The sequence below is a fragment of the Chroicocephalus ridibundus genome, chromosome 15 (assembly GCF_963924245.1).
Source record: "Chroicocephalus ridibundus chromosome 15, bChrRid1.1, whole genome shotgun sequence".
Taxonomy (NCBI): domain Eukaryota; kingdom Metazoa; phylum Chordata; class Aves; order Charadriiformes; family Laridae; genus Chroicocephalus; species Chroicocephalus ridibundus.
Window position 1 is genome coordinate 4090619 of NC_086298.1, and position 13572 is coordinate 4104190.

The window sequence follows — 13572 nt, forward strand, 5'->3', positions numbered from 1 at the left end:
GACAGATGACAGGTCATGCACGTAGCAGTCTCTTACTTGCATTCCTTTGCCGTTCCTCAGTGCCTGTTAGCTGCGTCTCTTGACCTTAGGCACAACAGGTATTTAGAGAAGTCTCTCTGCCGGATTATGGCGTCATTGATCTGCTGGGTAGTGTTTGGTTCAGTTCTTGCCCTGAGGTATTGAAACCAAGAACATTCCTAATTAAGTGCACAAATGGACTTGGGCATGGCAGCAGCAGCAACCAAGTCATAGGGCCGTGCTGCTAAATGACACCCTACAGAGGGGACACTATGGAGTAGGGTTCACCAAAACCCCCAAGCTGGAGGTGAGTAGGAGCGCTACAGGGAGGCTGGAGTTGGGACATGCTGGACCCAGTCACGTTTGGTGCACGTTTGAGTTGGTCATGTGAGTGAGGGTTTTGTAACTTCACTGTCATTTAGTGTTTGTAGCCTTTTTGGGGTAAGGATAGCTTTTCAGAAGAGGTTGGTGGTGTAATGTGGTCCAAGCATCATGGTAAGTACCCCAAAAAGCCCCAGAGTTGCCCGAGTAGTACACGTCTCCCCAACCACCTATGTTCATGTGCTTGGTGTGAACTGTTAAGGGAGTATCTGCTGACCAGTAACTGCATGAGTTGAACAGGTTCTTCTTTACACTTTTCACAGCCTTTCTTAGGGACAGGTACCTCACCTGAGGCCTCAGTGCATCCCCAGCTCAGCACTAAAGTAAATCAGGGAAGAAAAATGACACAGCTGAAGTCTGCAACTGTTCTCTGAACCACTCCAGAGGTCTTGTTTGTTCTCCAGGGTGCCATAGGTGTGTTCCCTCCTTCATGCCTTTGTGTCTTTGATTTCCTTCCCCAGGTTACGCCCTTCCCTATGTCCTGTGACCTACAAGGAGAATGTGCTTGCCGGGACCCTAACGCCCAAGAGCACAATCAGAAAGATCTCCGTGGCTTCAGTCTTGGGTAACGCCAAGTGACGTGGAATGGAGGACCACATTGCTCAAGGCAGGCTAGGAGAGACACCACATCCCTTTTGGTATCGTTTTTAACATTTAGCTGCTCAACTGGATGGCATTTCTGCACCAGGGACCCTTAGAATTCAACCAGTCTGCCTTTAATTTTTGTCCAAGGAGAACTCAAAGTAGGGGTTTATGTATTAACTATATCTTAAATAGTGATGACAAGAAAACAAACAACCAAGAGTCAAGTCGAGAAGACTTTCCTGTATCAAAACAGCATGTTATGCCCACCTAATTTGAACAGTTCATATCTAGATTCAAGGCGAGAAACAAGCTATTTATGTACACATATTTATAGAAATAGGTAGAGAAAGAGAGAAAGAGTGAGAGATTATGATCAACACAAAAACACTTTCCCCTCTCCAGCACTCACAACTCAGACCGTTCATGGAAGAGGCTGTGCTCTTGGAGGACTCCAAGCTGAGCCTTTTCTGATGCTGAATGCCAAGGTATCGCATGCTCGGGGCACTGAGGTTGGGGTGGGATCTCCACGGGGCTGTGCCTCTTGGCAAGTGACTTGCCAGACGCCCAGCCACCTCGAGACGTGGGATGCATCTGCTCCTCACAGGAACGCTACTTCCAGCCAGGGAGCTCAGCAGACTGCAGTGGCCTTTCTGTACAGCTCCTCCTTCTCCCCCAGCCCTCAAAAAGCCAACAAAAAGCCCCCTTGTAGCCTGCCTGGAAGCTGCAGGGCTGCTGGAACATTTCTGTGTGGAGATGGGCAGGTGGTCCCATGGTGGAGTCAGGGAATGGGGAGTCTAAGGACTGGCTTCGAGGAACGTGGATGATTGCTTCTGAGGAGCAGAGAGGGTAACTCGCCCCCGCACTTGTCATTTGAGCATGTCTGCTGCTGCTACTCCTGCTGCTATGTCCCGTACAACTCGTTTCCTTACTGTGTCAGGACAGGGTGAAAAACAACCCCATGCAACCAAACAGTCTGCCTTAACGCTTACCTACAACCTGCCTTTCAAACCCTCTGGTCTCTTCCTCAGCATTGGGGCAAGAAAACAGGACACCAGCCAGCCAAAGGAATCTGCTTTCTGGTCTCCACCCAGCCGAGTGGTTCTCTAGACCTCCTCCACCCCCCTCTTAGGGTGATATATATCTAACAACCTCTTCATGCTCCTGTTTTCTCAGGAGAAGGGAAGAGGAGGAGGAGGCACGTGCTATGGGGAAAGGACCACAGGAGACAGTATTAGAATTTTGGCCATATTTGTCAGTATTAAGCTGCCAGGCCAGTGGGTTGGACACCTTTGGTAGACCAGGAGCTTAGCTGCTTTTAATCTTCCAGAAGGAAGGGCATTAGCTGCAGCAGACCTCATACTTCCCTCTTGTATAGCTCCATCCTCCTCTTTCAGCCCAGGGGGGCACATGTGATGCCAGACCCCTGGGAACTCATTTCATCATAGGGTTCATCACGTTGAGTCACTGAGGTGCCCAGTGCATCTAGTGCTGCTGCTACAACCCATCCCATGTAAATCCCAGTGCGGCTCGGGCTCGTCTCCTGCTTCTTCAGGCTCCTGCTGGGAAGAACACAAATCCAAAAGAGCATCCTTCCAAGTGTTAAGTCTGTTCCTTGGGACTCTCCTGACTTGTACAATCTACTGGGTAAAGACAGGTTGGAAGGATTTTTTCCTACTCCTGCTTAATTGAACATTTAGGCATTGGAGCAAGGCAGAAGGGTAAGTGGGGGTCATTTAGCTCATGGAGATGGATGTAAAAATGGGTAGGAGAACTACAAATGGAAAACTGTCAGAGTTGTGGGTACAAGAAGCCAGGCTCTTGTCACCCACTGTGTGGGTTGTTTTTCTGTCGGAATCAACCAGAGATGAATCTCAAGAACTAAAATTGAGAGGCCTGCAGAGGTGATTGTCGTAAGAAGGTGAGGAGCTCTCTGTTGTGAAGCTCCTTGTTATTCCAGAGAAGGCCTGGCTATGGATGCTGTGCAGATGGCTCTGCCCCCACTGTGCGGGGGGAGGGTACAGGAAAGGGAGGTGCAGTGGGATCAGGGCGCCTTCTGTGGAGTTGGGTTGAACGTCCTCCAGCATAGAGAGCACTGGCTCTGGGCCTGGGCAAAGCTTCCGCTTTTGCCTCTTGCCACTTAATTAACAATGGAAGCAAAGAATTATGGAAAGGTTGCTTCCTTCAGGTCCCTTTGCCTTCCCCTTTTGTGTTGGCAGTTTGTTCATGTGCCATCCAGCCCATCAGAAGAGCTCACAACCTCAAAAGCGTTTCAGACTGCCAACGCTTCATGTCCTCAGTGCCCGAGGCACCTTGGCATGATCTCCCCCATCCACCCTATCTGGGTTTCACCCTAGCAGGGAGCCCCAGCTTGAGTCCTGCACGCATCCTGATGGCAGCTCAGTTGCAAATTCCCCTTCTCAGCCATGCATCTCAGCATGGAGGAGATCTTCCACCTGCTTTTCCCACCTAGGACATTGCCCAGGAGAGACAGGTCTGTATAAGCATTATGGCCACTTGCTTTTGTGGGCTTCCAGGAGCTCAGGGCCTGCGAAGGGCCAGCCTCTGCTCGCTGAGTTGGAGTCCTCAGCTCAAGGGAGATGGTGGCCTTTTGCCACCAGCCTCACACCTCATCTTCAGTCCTGGGGTCTGTGGGAGACCCCACTCCCTTTCCCACAGGCAGGCTTTCCGTGCTGCTATTTGATTTTTTTTTTCCAACTGCCATGTTGGCACTGTCCATCTCCTCCGATGGGGCTGACAGAACTGGGAGCAGAAGTGCTGCTCGGAGTCATGTTAAACCCAATGGCTTTTTTTTTTTTTATCCATTGGGAAAAGATTGCACTGGGGCAAAGCTTTGCCCTCTGCCTTTCAGGTGCTGTACCGTGCTCCCAAGGGGTGCAGAGAGGGGAGCTGTGGGGCATGGACACCTGCCCAGCTCCTGTCTCCTGTTCCCCCGCCCTGGCGCAAGGCCAGCTGGGTGGCCTTGCAGCATCTACCACTGTAGGGGCCTTGAATGCCTGGTGGAGTCCCTAGGAAAGACCCTCCATGACTGTGACGGCCTTTGGGTGGGAGGTGAGAGGGACATCACCCACCACCTCTACCCACCGAGCCAGTGGCGTAGGACAGCATCAACCAAGAAGCTTGGGAGAACAGGAGAGGGTGCCCATGCTGATGAAATTTAGCTGCTCGTAAAGTCCAGGTCACATTAGTGCCAAGATCTTCTCTGTCACAGATGGTGAGCCAAGGCTTCCACCCTAGTTGGGGCCACCAGCCAGCCCCCCCGGCTATGGAGGGGGTGTCCATGGCCAGTGGGAGGGAAAGCTGGAGCAGAAAGCGGTGAATGGTGCGTGGTGGGGTGGGAAACTCCTATCAGCTGCTACCCTTCTCCCTCCCCACCCTCCGGCAGATGGGCTGAGCTGGTGTCCTCCTGCTTTTCTTGCATCTTCCGCTGTCCCCCCCCCAGGCTGAGAAAGGAGGATGGCACCAGAGGACTCTTGGAATCGGGTTCCAGCTACCTCCCTTCCGGTTTCGGTTTCACTTGGTTGTAACTGTCGGTTTGTTCTAGGTTTTACCTGTGTTTAAGAAAAAGAAAAAAAAAAAAAAAAAAAAGGAAAAAAATGAAACAAAAAAGAGAGAGAAAAAAAGAAAACCCAATAGCCAACAAAAGTTTCTTGCTGCAACTGATTCAAGTGGGGGAAAAAATTAACAACAAGTGAGGCTTTACTGAGAGGAAGAAAAGAAAAATAAAACCACAAAAAAAAAAAAAAGGAGAAAGAAAACCCGCATAATCCAAAACCAAGAAGAGCAAAGCCTATTTTTGTGTGTTTGAAAGGAAAACACTGATTCTGCCAGCTGAGTAGAGAGCTAGATACTTAAGTGTAGATTTCCCTAGAAGTACCGTGAGGTTTTATAACATTGTCTGGGTTTGTTTTCCTCGTGCTTTGTGATAAGTCCAGGAACTAAGGCTAAGGTATTTTTTCCCCTGGTATATTGTTGTTTGTGGGGGGAGGGGGGGCGGAGTTTATTATTATTTTTTTTTTTTCCAGATTATTTTTTTAAGTGTGTATTTGTGCTTATTTTTACATTATCCAACTGTACATACGCATTTAACCAGTATTTCACTGTGCTCGAATTACTGCACTCAGAAGCACTGCACAGTCGGAATCCCGAAGAGCTGCGAGAGGCTGGGAGTGTTGGGGGGGGAGGAAGGAGAAAGCTGCTCCGTGAGCAGACAGGGGATTCCCGGGAATCACAGGAAGTAGGGAGCAACCTGGCCCCTTCCCGCGCCCCGGCCCAGCATTTCCATTCCAGGCCAAACTAGAAGACAGGAGGGGATGCGATTAAGTCAGCCGAGGTTGGGATCTCAAAGGGGTTTCAGAGATGGCGATTTGGCCTTTGAATTTTTGGGTGCCGTGGGAATTCCCAGCCTTTTGGCAGCATCTTGCCCTCCCCTGCACAATCCCCGGATGCCCCAGTGCGAGTTAATGGGCCTGTTGATATCACTGGGAGAGGACCGTATGCCCGGCTTAGATACGCTCATGAAATCTTCATGGTTGTGGGGCCCCGTTTTGGTCTCAGTGGTGCAACCAGGCTGATTTGCTTTGCGTTTCTTCCACATCATCCCATCCCCTGGGGATGGCCTTCTCCCTGCTAGGGAGGTGGAAGCACCCGTGCCTCCAGCTGACCTCGTTTGTTGGGAGCACTGGAGCCCCGGGGACGGTCCCCTTTCCACTGGAGGACCTTGAACACTGAGTTCAGTGGGAGCATGCCAAAGAGATCAGCAGGAGCAGGTCCAGGTGGCCCAAGATGTATTTCCTTGGAGCTACGGTCGATTCGGGCAACAGGGGGTTGGTGTTGGGTGGTTCCTGCCACCCATGGAACTGGTGTTCAAAATCCCCGGTGGTTTTAGCAGGGAACAAAGTGGGGATTAACGTTTTGTTTCTGTCTTAGTTTGGCAAACTGAATTTTCCCCTTTTTGCCTGATCTACACATCCAAGAGTCAGTGAGAATAATAACTGCTTCCTCTGAGGCCAGAAAACAAGAGCTTGGGGTGGCTTCAGGTGTCAGGTGAGGAGTCTTGGTGCTACTTGGTGGTGGTGTTAGTCCTGTTGGGTCGAGATGAGGAGCTGATGAGTCCAAGTTGTCTTTGGTTCCCATTCTGGTTCAGTCTTTTGGGGTTTTTTTTTATTCGTTTGGTGAGGCCACAATTCAGCCACGAGTTTCCATCTTCTGAGTGCAAAGAACCAGGGCTTTAACGAAACATTTCACCAGCAATTAAAGAGGGAATTGGAACCATTGCGGAGTTTGCATTGTACGGCCTCTGTAATTACTTACCTGTCTGCAGATGAAAGGCTGAATTTTGCTCCCATCAAGTCAACGGGGGTTTTTGTTGTTGTTGTTGTTGACTTTACTGGGAGCAGGATTGAGCCGTACTATATATATAAATATATATATAAATATATATATATGATATATATATAATATTATATGTGTAATATTATATATATATATCAGTGTAATATTTACAAATAAAACTGTGATCTCGTCTAGAGAAAAATGTATTCATATTACCAACTGCTCTTCCATATTTATGTATCATATTGTATCTTTTTATTATTGTTATAATTATTATGATTATTATGGTTATTATTATTATTATTATGGAATCTTTCTTGGCACCTTTTGGAAGCCACGTCAACCAATACTCCAATGAAGTGCTGAGGATCTATTTTCACAAGAATTCTACTGGTCTACTGTATAAAAGAGAAAAGAAAAAAAAAAAAGAAACAAGCAAAATACAGTTCAACCCTTAATTCTGTACCTCACGCCTGTACGTTTGCTGCTCCGATTTTGGGTTTTATTTTGCGTTCGTTTGTTTTTAACGGATCTAATTTAAGTCTCCAAGCAATATATAAAGATGTAAATAGTAAAGCTTATTTATTAAGATTGTCATCTTTTTTAATTTATATTTACACAATTGTTCATCTAATTTATTTTTTTTTTCAATACAGTTTTTAACAGTTGTCCTTTTTTTGGTTCATGAGGTTTTTTAAATCATTTTCACAGAATTTCTTTATACAGGTTTTTTTCTCTTTCTTTTAATAAACAACAACTTCCTCTGGTCTTTCAAAAACAGGTCATGTTTCACTCGAAAAAAAGTTATGTCAGATTCATCAGAAATATTTTGCCATTGTTGATTCCTATACCCTAAAGTTCTATATTATATAAATATATAATACCTTGTATGCTTAAATATTTAACTGTGTGATTTTGTATATATCTTCATACACATGCTCACACACATATGAGGGTTAATGTCCCCAGATGTTGGGAGAACAGAGAATCAGAAACACAAACAATATAAGCTTGTATTAAAGAGTTCTGAACTGGACCCTTTGCTCTTGCCACGTCTCCTTTGCTTTCGGTCGAGCTGGCCCCTGGCATGGCCGGGTCCCCGGGGGGGTGAGCGCGGACGCGGGGTCCCACATCTGTGGGGCCACCCCATCCACGTGCTCCTGACGAGCTCCAGCGTTCCGGGTTTGGGCAGGGCTTTCGAAAATCGCGGGGTTTTGACAGAGCCCTGATGGGAGAGGGCCGCGGCGGGCGGAGGGAGGCAGCGCCGGCCGGAGCCACGTGTCGGCCCGTTTCACCTCCGGCAGCTTTGGTTCTGCCAGGGCGGTTCAGGTCCTGCTTCGCTCGGGGCAGATGGGTGCCCAGGGTAGGTTTTGGTGTGAGAGATGCTTGAAAATTTGGAGGTTGGATGGTTCTAATTTTAAAAATTATTTATTTTTTTTTTAAAGTTGTCTCTGCTCAACCTTTCCGTCAGATGCAGAACATGGTCATCCAGAAGATGAGTTCCCACAGGAATTTGCCTGATTCAGGGGTATTACCTAAGAGGAAAGGAAGGTTGAAAGCTCCGTGCAGCCACGGAGCCGAACGTGCCGATGGACAAAGCCTTTGGACACACAAGAAAACATACTGTTAAAGATAAGGCAGTCTCCAGTGGTCAAGAGATAGCTGGGCGTGCAGTCCCCCCATGCCAGACCAAGGCCTTGTAAGGTATGTACCGTGAGCTGGAGCACGTCTGGTGGTGATAAAGCCCCATGCCCAGTGCACACACACACACAGACACGGAGAGACGACACCGTGCAGTGTTACAGCCCGTCCTGGTCCAGCCGGCTCGCCCGCAGTGAAGGCGCGTGTCTTCCTCCTCCTGCAGAAGGAGGCTCTGCAACCCTTTAGTTTTGGTCAGTGAAGGGATGGACACCTCTCGGGTCCAAAAGGAAAGGGGTGGATTCAAACCACAGGGCTGTCGGTTCTTGCTGCTGTGTGAAAAATCCTGAATGGGCTTCAGAAGCTTTTGGTCCTTCCTCGCCAGAAGTGTGGCGTTTTGTTGCCGGGGCAGGTGGCTGCGGACGGGGAGCAGGGCTGGAGGAGCTGCAGCTCCAGCAAGGCCTGCGGCAGCCCCGGGCTCAGCCCTCACAGCCCACCTGCCCCAGCCAAGGGCAGCTTCCCTGGGCAATTAAGTTGATGATCATTAATCATAGAATCTTCATGGCTGGAACGGACCTTTGAGATCGTTGAGTCCAATGGTGATGATCATTTGGCCCCGTTCTGGCCCACCATCTTTGCAGATTTTCCTCCCTCTGAGGCTTTGCCTCCCCTCGGTCCCAGCCGTGCTGATCCTGCCCCATGTCACCGATGTCACCCCCCACACCAGGGCTGGGGGGGGGGACCCCCCCTGCCGCCGCTCAGAGCCTGCTCCGTCAGGGAAGGAAAGGGACTTGGTGCTGTTGTACTGAGAAATGTGGATTGATTCAGCTTCCAAATGCGAATTGATTCAGCATCGACATCTCCAACCGTTGAGGCTGCACATGCCGTCGGGATAGGTGCCATTTAGCCCTGACAGTTACTGACCCCTGATCCTGAAGGCAGTCATTTTTAACCCGGTTAACTCCCAAACTCATTAATGATTTAACTCCCCAGGAAAGCCATGATAAGACAGGGAGGCTGGGAGCATGGGGAGAGGACAAGGAGGGGGTGCGGGGGGCAGGAGCGTTAAATAGCAGCTATGCTTTCCCTCTTACACAGTTCTCCTTGTATCTGCTCTAGTCAGCGCGGGGCTATAGAGCCACCTGCCTCCATTTACCGACCTGCCACAGTTACGGTACTGGCTGGTACCACCTTTGCCTCCTTTAAAAAAAGTGCCAGTAATACTATAGCGTGTCAATGGCCTCTGGATTGAACAATAAATTAATTCCACACCACACAATCCATGGGATGTTGGGAGGCAATGGGCTGAAGGGTGAGAATAAATTAAATTTTTATTTTTTTTTTTTTGACACTGGCATGAGCGAGTCAGTAAAAAAATGGTTTGCATTTTAACTGTCAAAATCGACTGCAATATATTGAGCGGGGAGAGAGAGGCAGACCGAGCACGAGCGAGAGCACATCGTGCTTTCTACACCAGCCTTGCCTACGGTCGATGCATTATTAAGAGAGTATAATAAGCGCATCACAGACAGCCCTATCAATAGAACATACTGTAGATAAAAAGGCCCATAAACAATGTATTAAATGGTTTGTGTCTATAGCACTATACAAATCCGTTGCCTGTGTGTTGAACAGTCTATTAAGCATTAATAAGGACTTTTAAGATGGGAGCAACCGTGCCCGGGTCTTCTCCCCTCGCACGTGCACACCCGCCCCAGCGTGATCTATTGAAACACACGGGCAAAAGAAGAGTTTCTGCATCCAGGTTACGCGTCTGTCTGGAAATCAATGGCTGAAGAGAGGGAGGGGGGAAAAAAAAATAAAAAATCAATCAATAGATGTGTTGAGCGAGGTCTCCAGCCGCTGTCCTGTCAGATGGCAGCAGGGCTTGTGCGTGGCCACCAGCAGATGTTACACCTGGCTGAGACCTGGCGAGGAAGGCGGTTGTCACAGCCCCGTGGCAGTAATGCCGCTGCCCTTGTGTGCCGTGACCGGCCCAGGGAGGCTCGTGACATGCTCAAAGCCACCCGGAACGGCCCACGTGCTGAAGTGACCGCGAGGCACTGGTGACGGCGGTTCCTGTTGGCTGCGTTAAATCAAAAGGAGCTGCCTGCCTTAGTTCTATAGGAAAAGGGGGGGAAATAATTGCTCTGAATTCATACGGCAAAGTCCTCCCTCCCAGCTGAAAGCCAACAGCTTCCCCAGCCAGCACAGCGTTGGTCACTGGTAGCGGGAAATGGAGCTGTTTGTTGGCAACTTTGAACGCTTTGGACAAAAAGACACAGAGGCTTAAAAAAACAAAAAAAACCAAAAAAAAAAAAAAAAGAAAAGAAAAAGCCCGTGCAGAAAGATTTTAATATAAGAATATGCTGATGAAGATTAATTAATCTCATTAATATGAAGAATATGATGAAGAAGATGATGAAATGAAATGAAAAATAGTAAATTAATTATTTATTTTTAAATTTAATTTAATTTTAATTTAATTATTAAATTAAGAGAATATAAGAACATAAAGGAAACTGCTCACAAGTATAAAAGGACGTGTCCTGCCATGTCAGCAAGGGCATCAGAAGATCACATTCGTGTTCTGCGCTGGCAGATGTGTGCCCCTGTGTGCGCTTACACACACATATACACACACAAACCCACCCAACACTTTGTGGTCCAGCACTACCTTTTCCTGGACTTTTTCCTCCCACCTCCTCACTTTCCCAGTTTCTAAGGCGCACACCTGGGAGGTGAAGAAAAGTGAGCCCTTCCCAGGCCCAAAGTCTCCTTTTTGCGGCTCTTCAGCTGCCACAACACCACGATGGCCCCAGATTTTCCCTCTGCCCTGGATTGGAATAACCGCTGCCCACATCATTCAGGTCAACAACTGGCCTAAATTCTCTGATAAAATGCAGCCAAAGGGACAGGGTCTTAAATTTTTTTTAAGTACAAGTGAGGCAATACTGTGTCAAAATAGTTTTAAAGGTCTTGAGAATCTTTTGGCTGACTTCTCTCAGGCCTGGGGAGGATCGTTAGTGGTTAAAAACAGCTTTCACAAAATTAATATTTTTTTTGCAGATGATAGAAAAAAAAGTTATTCACAACTTCTTGATCGCTTTAGTTAGGACGAATGAAGAACTAGTCCAATCAGCAACATGGTCACTTCCAGCCACCCCCCCTGCCCTGCTCTTAAGACGTTACCTGCCAATTTAACCCATTTATAAATTGCTCCCCCATTCATAGAGCTTTTTAAAGCAGCCTAAAAGAGCCTCATATCTGAGCTCGCTGCTGCTTCCCTTTATCATCATCCAGCCCACCGGGATGAACCAACCTGTGCTTCGGGTTCATTGGCATTTTTGAAATCTGGGGCTGGCTCTGGCTGAACTTCAAAGCCCAGCTCCGTCCTTGGGCACTCACCTCGTAGCACAGACACGCTCAAAATCAGCAGGTGCTTTTCAAAGTGTCACCCGAATAACAGGGTCTTTCCCAAGCCCTGATGCTGCGGTGTTTCCATAAGAGGTGAAGGCTCCATGCTAAATGGCCTCGGAGAGACGGGAGCGGGGGTCAGGAGCAGGGAAGGGAAAGGGAATCCTTCTTATCGCATGATTTATTAACACTGCGATGCTCAAACTTTCCACCTGAGCACTGAAAGCCTCCTGACACCCGCAGCACCATGTGGAATGCCGAAGCTGGATCACACTGTACTGATGCAAATTGTTCCTCGAAGCCTTCGCAGCTGCTGGAGCCGGGAGCTGTGGATCCCTTTGGGCGCAGCCTCGGCTGCCCCAGCCCCAGCCCCGCACTGGGACCAGCACTCACAGGGCCAGAGCTGCCCTGGGCACGTCCCCCCCGCCGCGGTGAGACGATGAGCCGTGGTCCCGCCTGGCTCAATGTCACGACCACCAACACCGGGGAGGAAAACAGGCTCAGTGCTTTTAGTAACAAAACCAAACAAACAAGAAACTTGTTCTGTTACATCCTGCAGTGCACAAATTAATTCTCACTGGTGATGCTCAGCTTCTGGAGAGCTAATCCTGCCTCTGGGCCAGCAGGCACAACGTGCAGTTTGCATCCTCCCAGTGCGACAAGGTGTGAGCTGGCCACTGCGGCATCTGTCCCATCCCAGGGCACTGTCACGCCTAAGCATGAGGGTCACTGCGAGCCTTTGGCCATCCCTGGACCTGTCTCCACGATGGAGAGGAGCGGGGCTGCCTGTGCTGCCTCTGACGCTCCCTGGGCTCCTTCCCCGGCAGCGCCAGCCTCATCCAATCGAGAAAAAAAAATTTAAAAAAAAAGAGGAAAAGCAGAAACGAAACAAATAAATAAAGGAGCAAGCACAGCACTTGACTCCAGAGGCTTTTGCCATGGGAAGAAGCTGTCCCAGCGCGGTGTGTCACTGGCGGCACAGCGACCCAAACAATCAGCCCCTCTGTGCCCCGTGCCAGCCGCAGCCCAGCCCGGGACCAGGGCGGTGGGGAACAATGGCCATGGGGACAATGGGGATTGTTCGGGGCCGCTCTGCTCCTTGGGAGGGGATGGTCCCACACAGCCCCGGGAGGGGACCTGTGGCTGTCACCAGCTCTGCGCTGCCAAGCAAATGGCATATTTGGGGTGCCCTTAGGAAGGACGTGTGGCAGGGCCTTCAAGGGATGCTGAAAGTAGCAGCGTATGTTTATTAAAAGGAAGAACGTGAACAAACGTGGGGTGAAGAGTGAGCAGCCTCTGCAGAGACACCACCTCCCAGTGCTGAGCTGGAGTTTTTGGGGGGGTGGGGGGGCACGGATGGTGGGAGCCGGGCCAGGCTGCGCAGGGACAGGGGGTGCCCTGTGGGCACCCACGGCTGCGCCATCGATGCTGTCACCTGCATATGTCCTCACTGCAGAGGCACATGGAGGGGGTCGCTCCTTTTGACCTGAACTCTTCTAAAGCTGCTGACTCCATCCAGGAGCCACTGATGCCACGTTACCCTTCCCTGCGTCATGCCATCAGGCAAATGATTTCAGCTTTGCAAATGGATGTGGGTAGTTTAGCTATTAAATTTGGCTGTTGGCATCTTTTTGCCCCTCTCCCCACTCACTTTTCATATTCATCCACCCCTTGGGGCCTTCCCCACCCAGGACAGCTTTGGCCCCTGGTCTGCCAAAGCCCAGCGGTGGCACAGCAAGGTTGGGAGTTCGCAAGAGGAGCCGGCTCCTGGGGCAAAAGGCATCCGATGTCTTGGAGCAAGGATGTCTTTTCCCTATGGGAAGTGGAGGAATGGTGGGGGGGGGTGGGGAGGGGAGAGTGCGTGTGTGTGTGTGTGTGTGCGCGCGCACGCGCGTGTGTGTGTGTGTGCGCACACACACTATGGGGCACAGGTCCGTCTGCCAGCATCTCCAGGCTGCGACTACAGCTGTTTATCTTGAGAGCCGGAGGGTTACATTCTCCAAAGTTTCCAGGGAGAAAATACAGACCCTTCCTTTCAGCTGCGCGCCGGAGGCTGTGTAACCTTGACGAATTCCTCAGTTTTGTTTGGCTTGGGTACGCCGTGCCGGGTAGCATCACCGTCCAGAGGCTTGTCTGGCTTTGATCCGGGAGCTGGGTGCGCTTCTCGATGGGTTAACAGCC

General features: G+C 49.7%; 1 protein-coding gene across 1 annotated transcript in view; it reads left to right on the forward strand.

Moving 5' to 3' along the window:
• Positions 1-4499, forward strand: part of PAPPA (pappalysin 1) — a 183010-nt gene extending 178511 nt beyond the window's left edge. The window contains exon 22 of the mRNA XM_063353366.1: positions 861-4499. Coding sequence (XP_063209436.1) covers positions 861-968 — 108 coding nt within the window. The 3' untranslated portion in view covers positions 969-4499. The remainder of the gene's footprint in view (positions 1-860) is intronic.
• The last annotated feature ends 9073 nt before the right edge of the window (positions 4500-13572 follow it).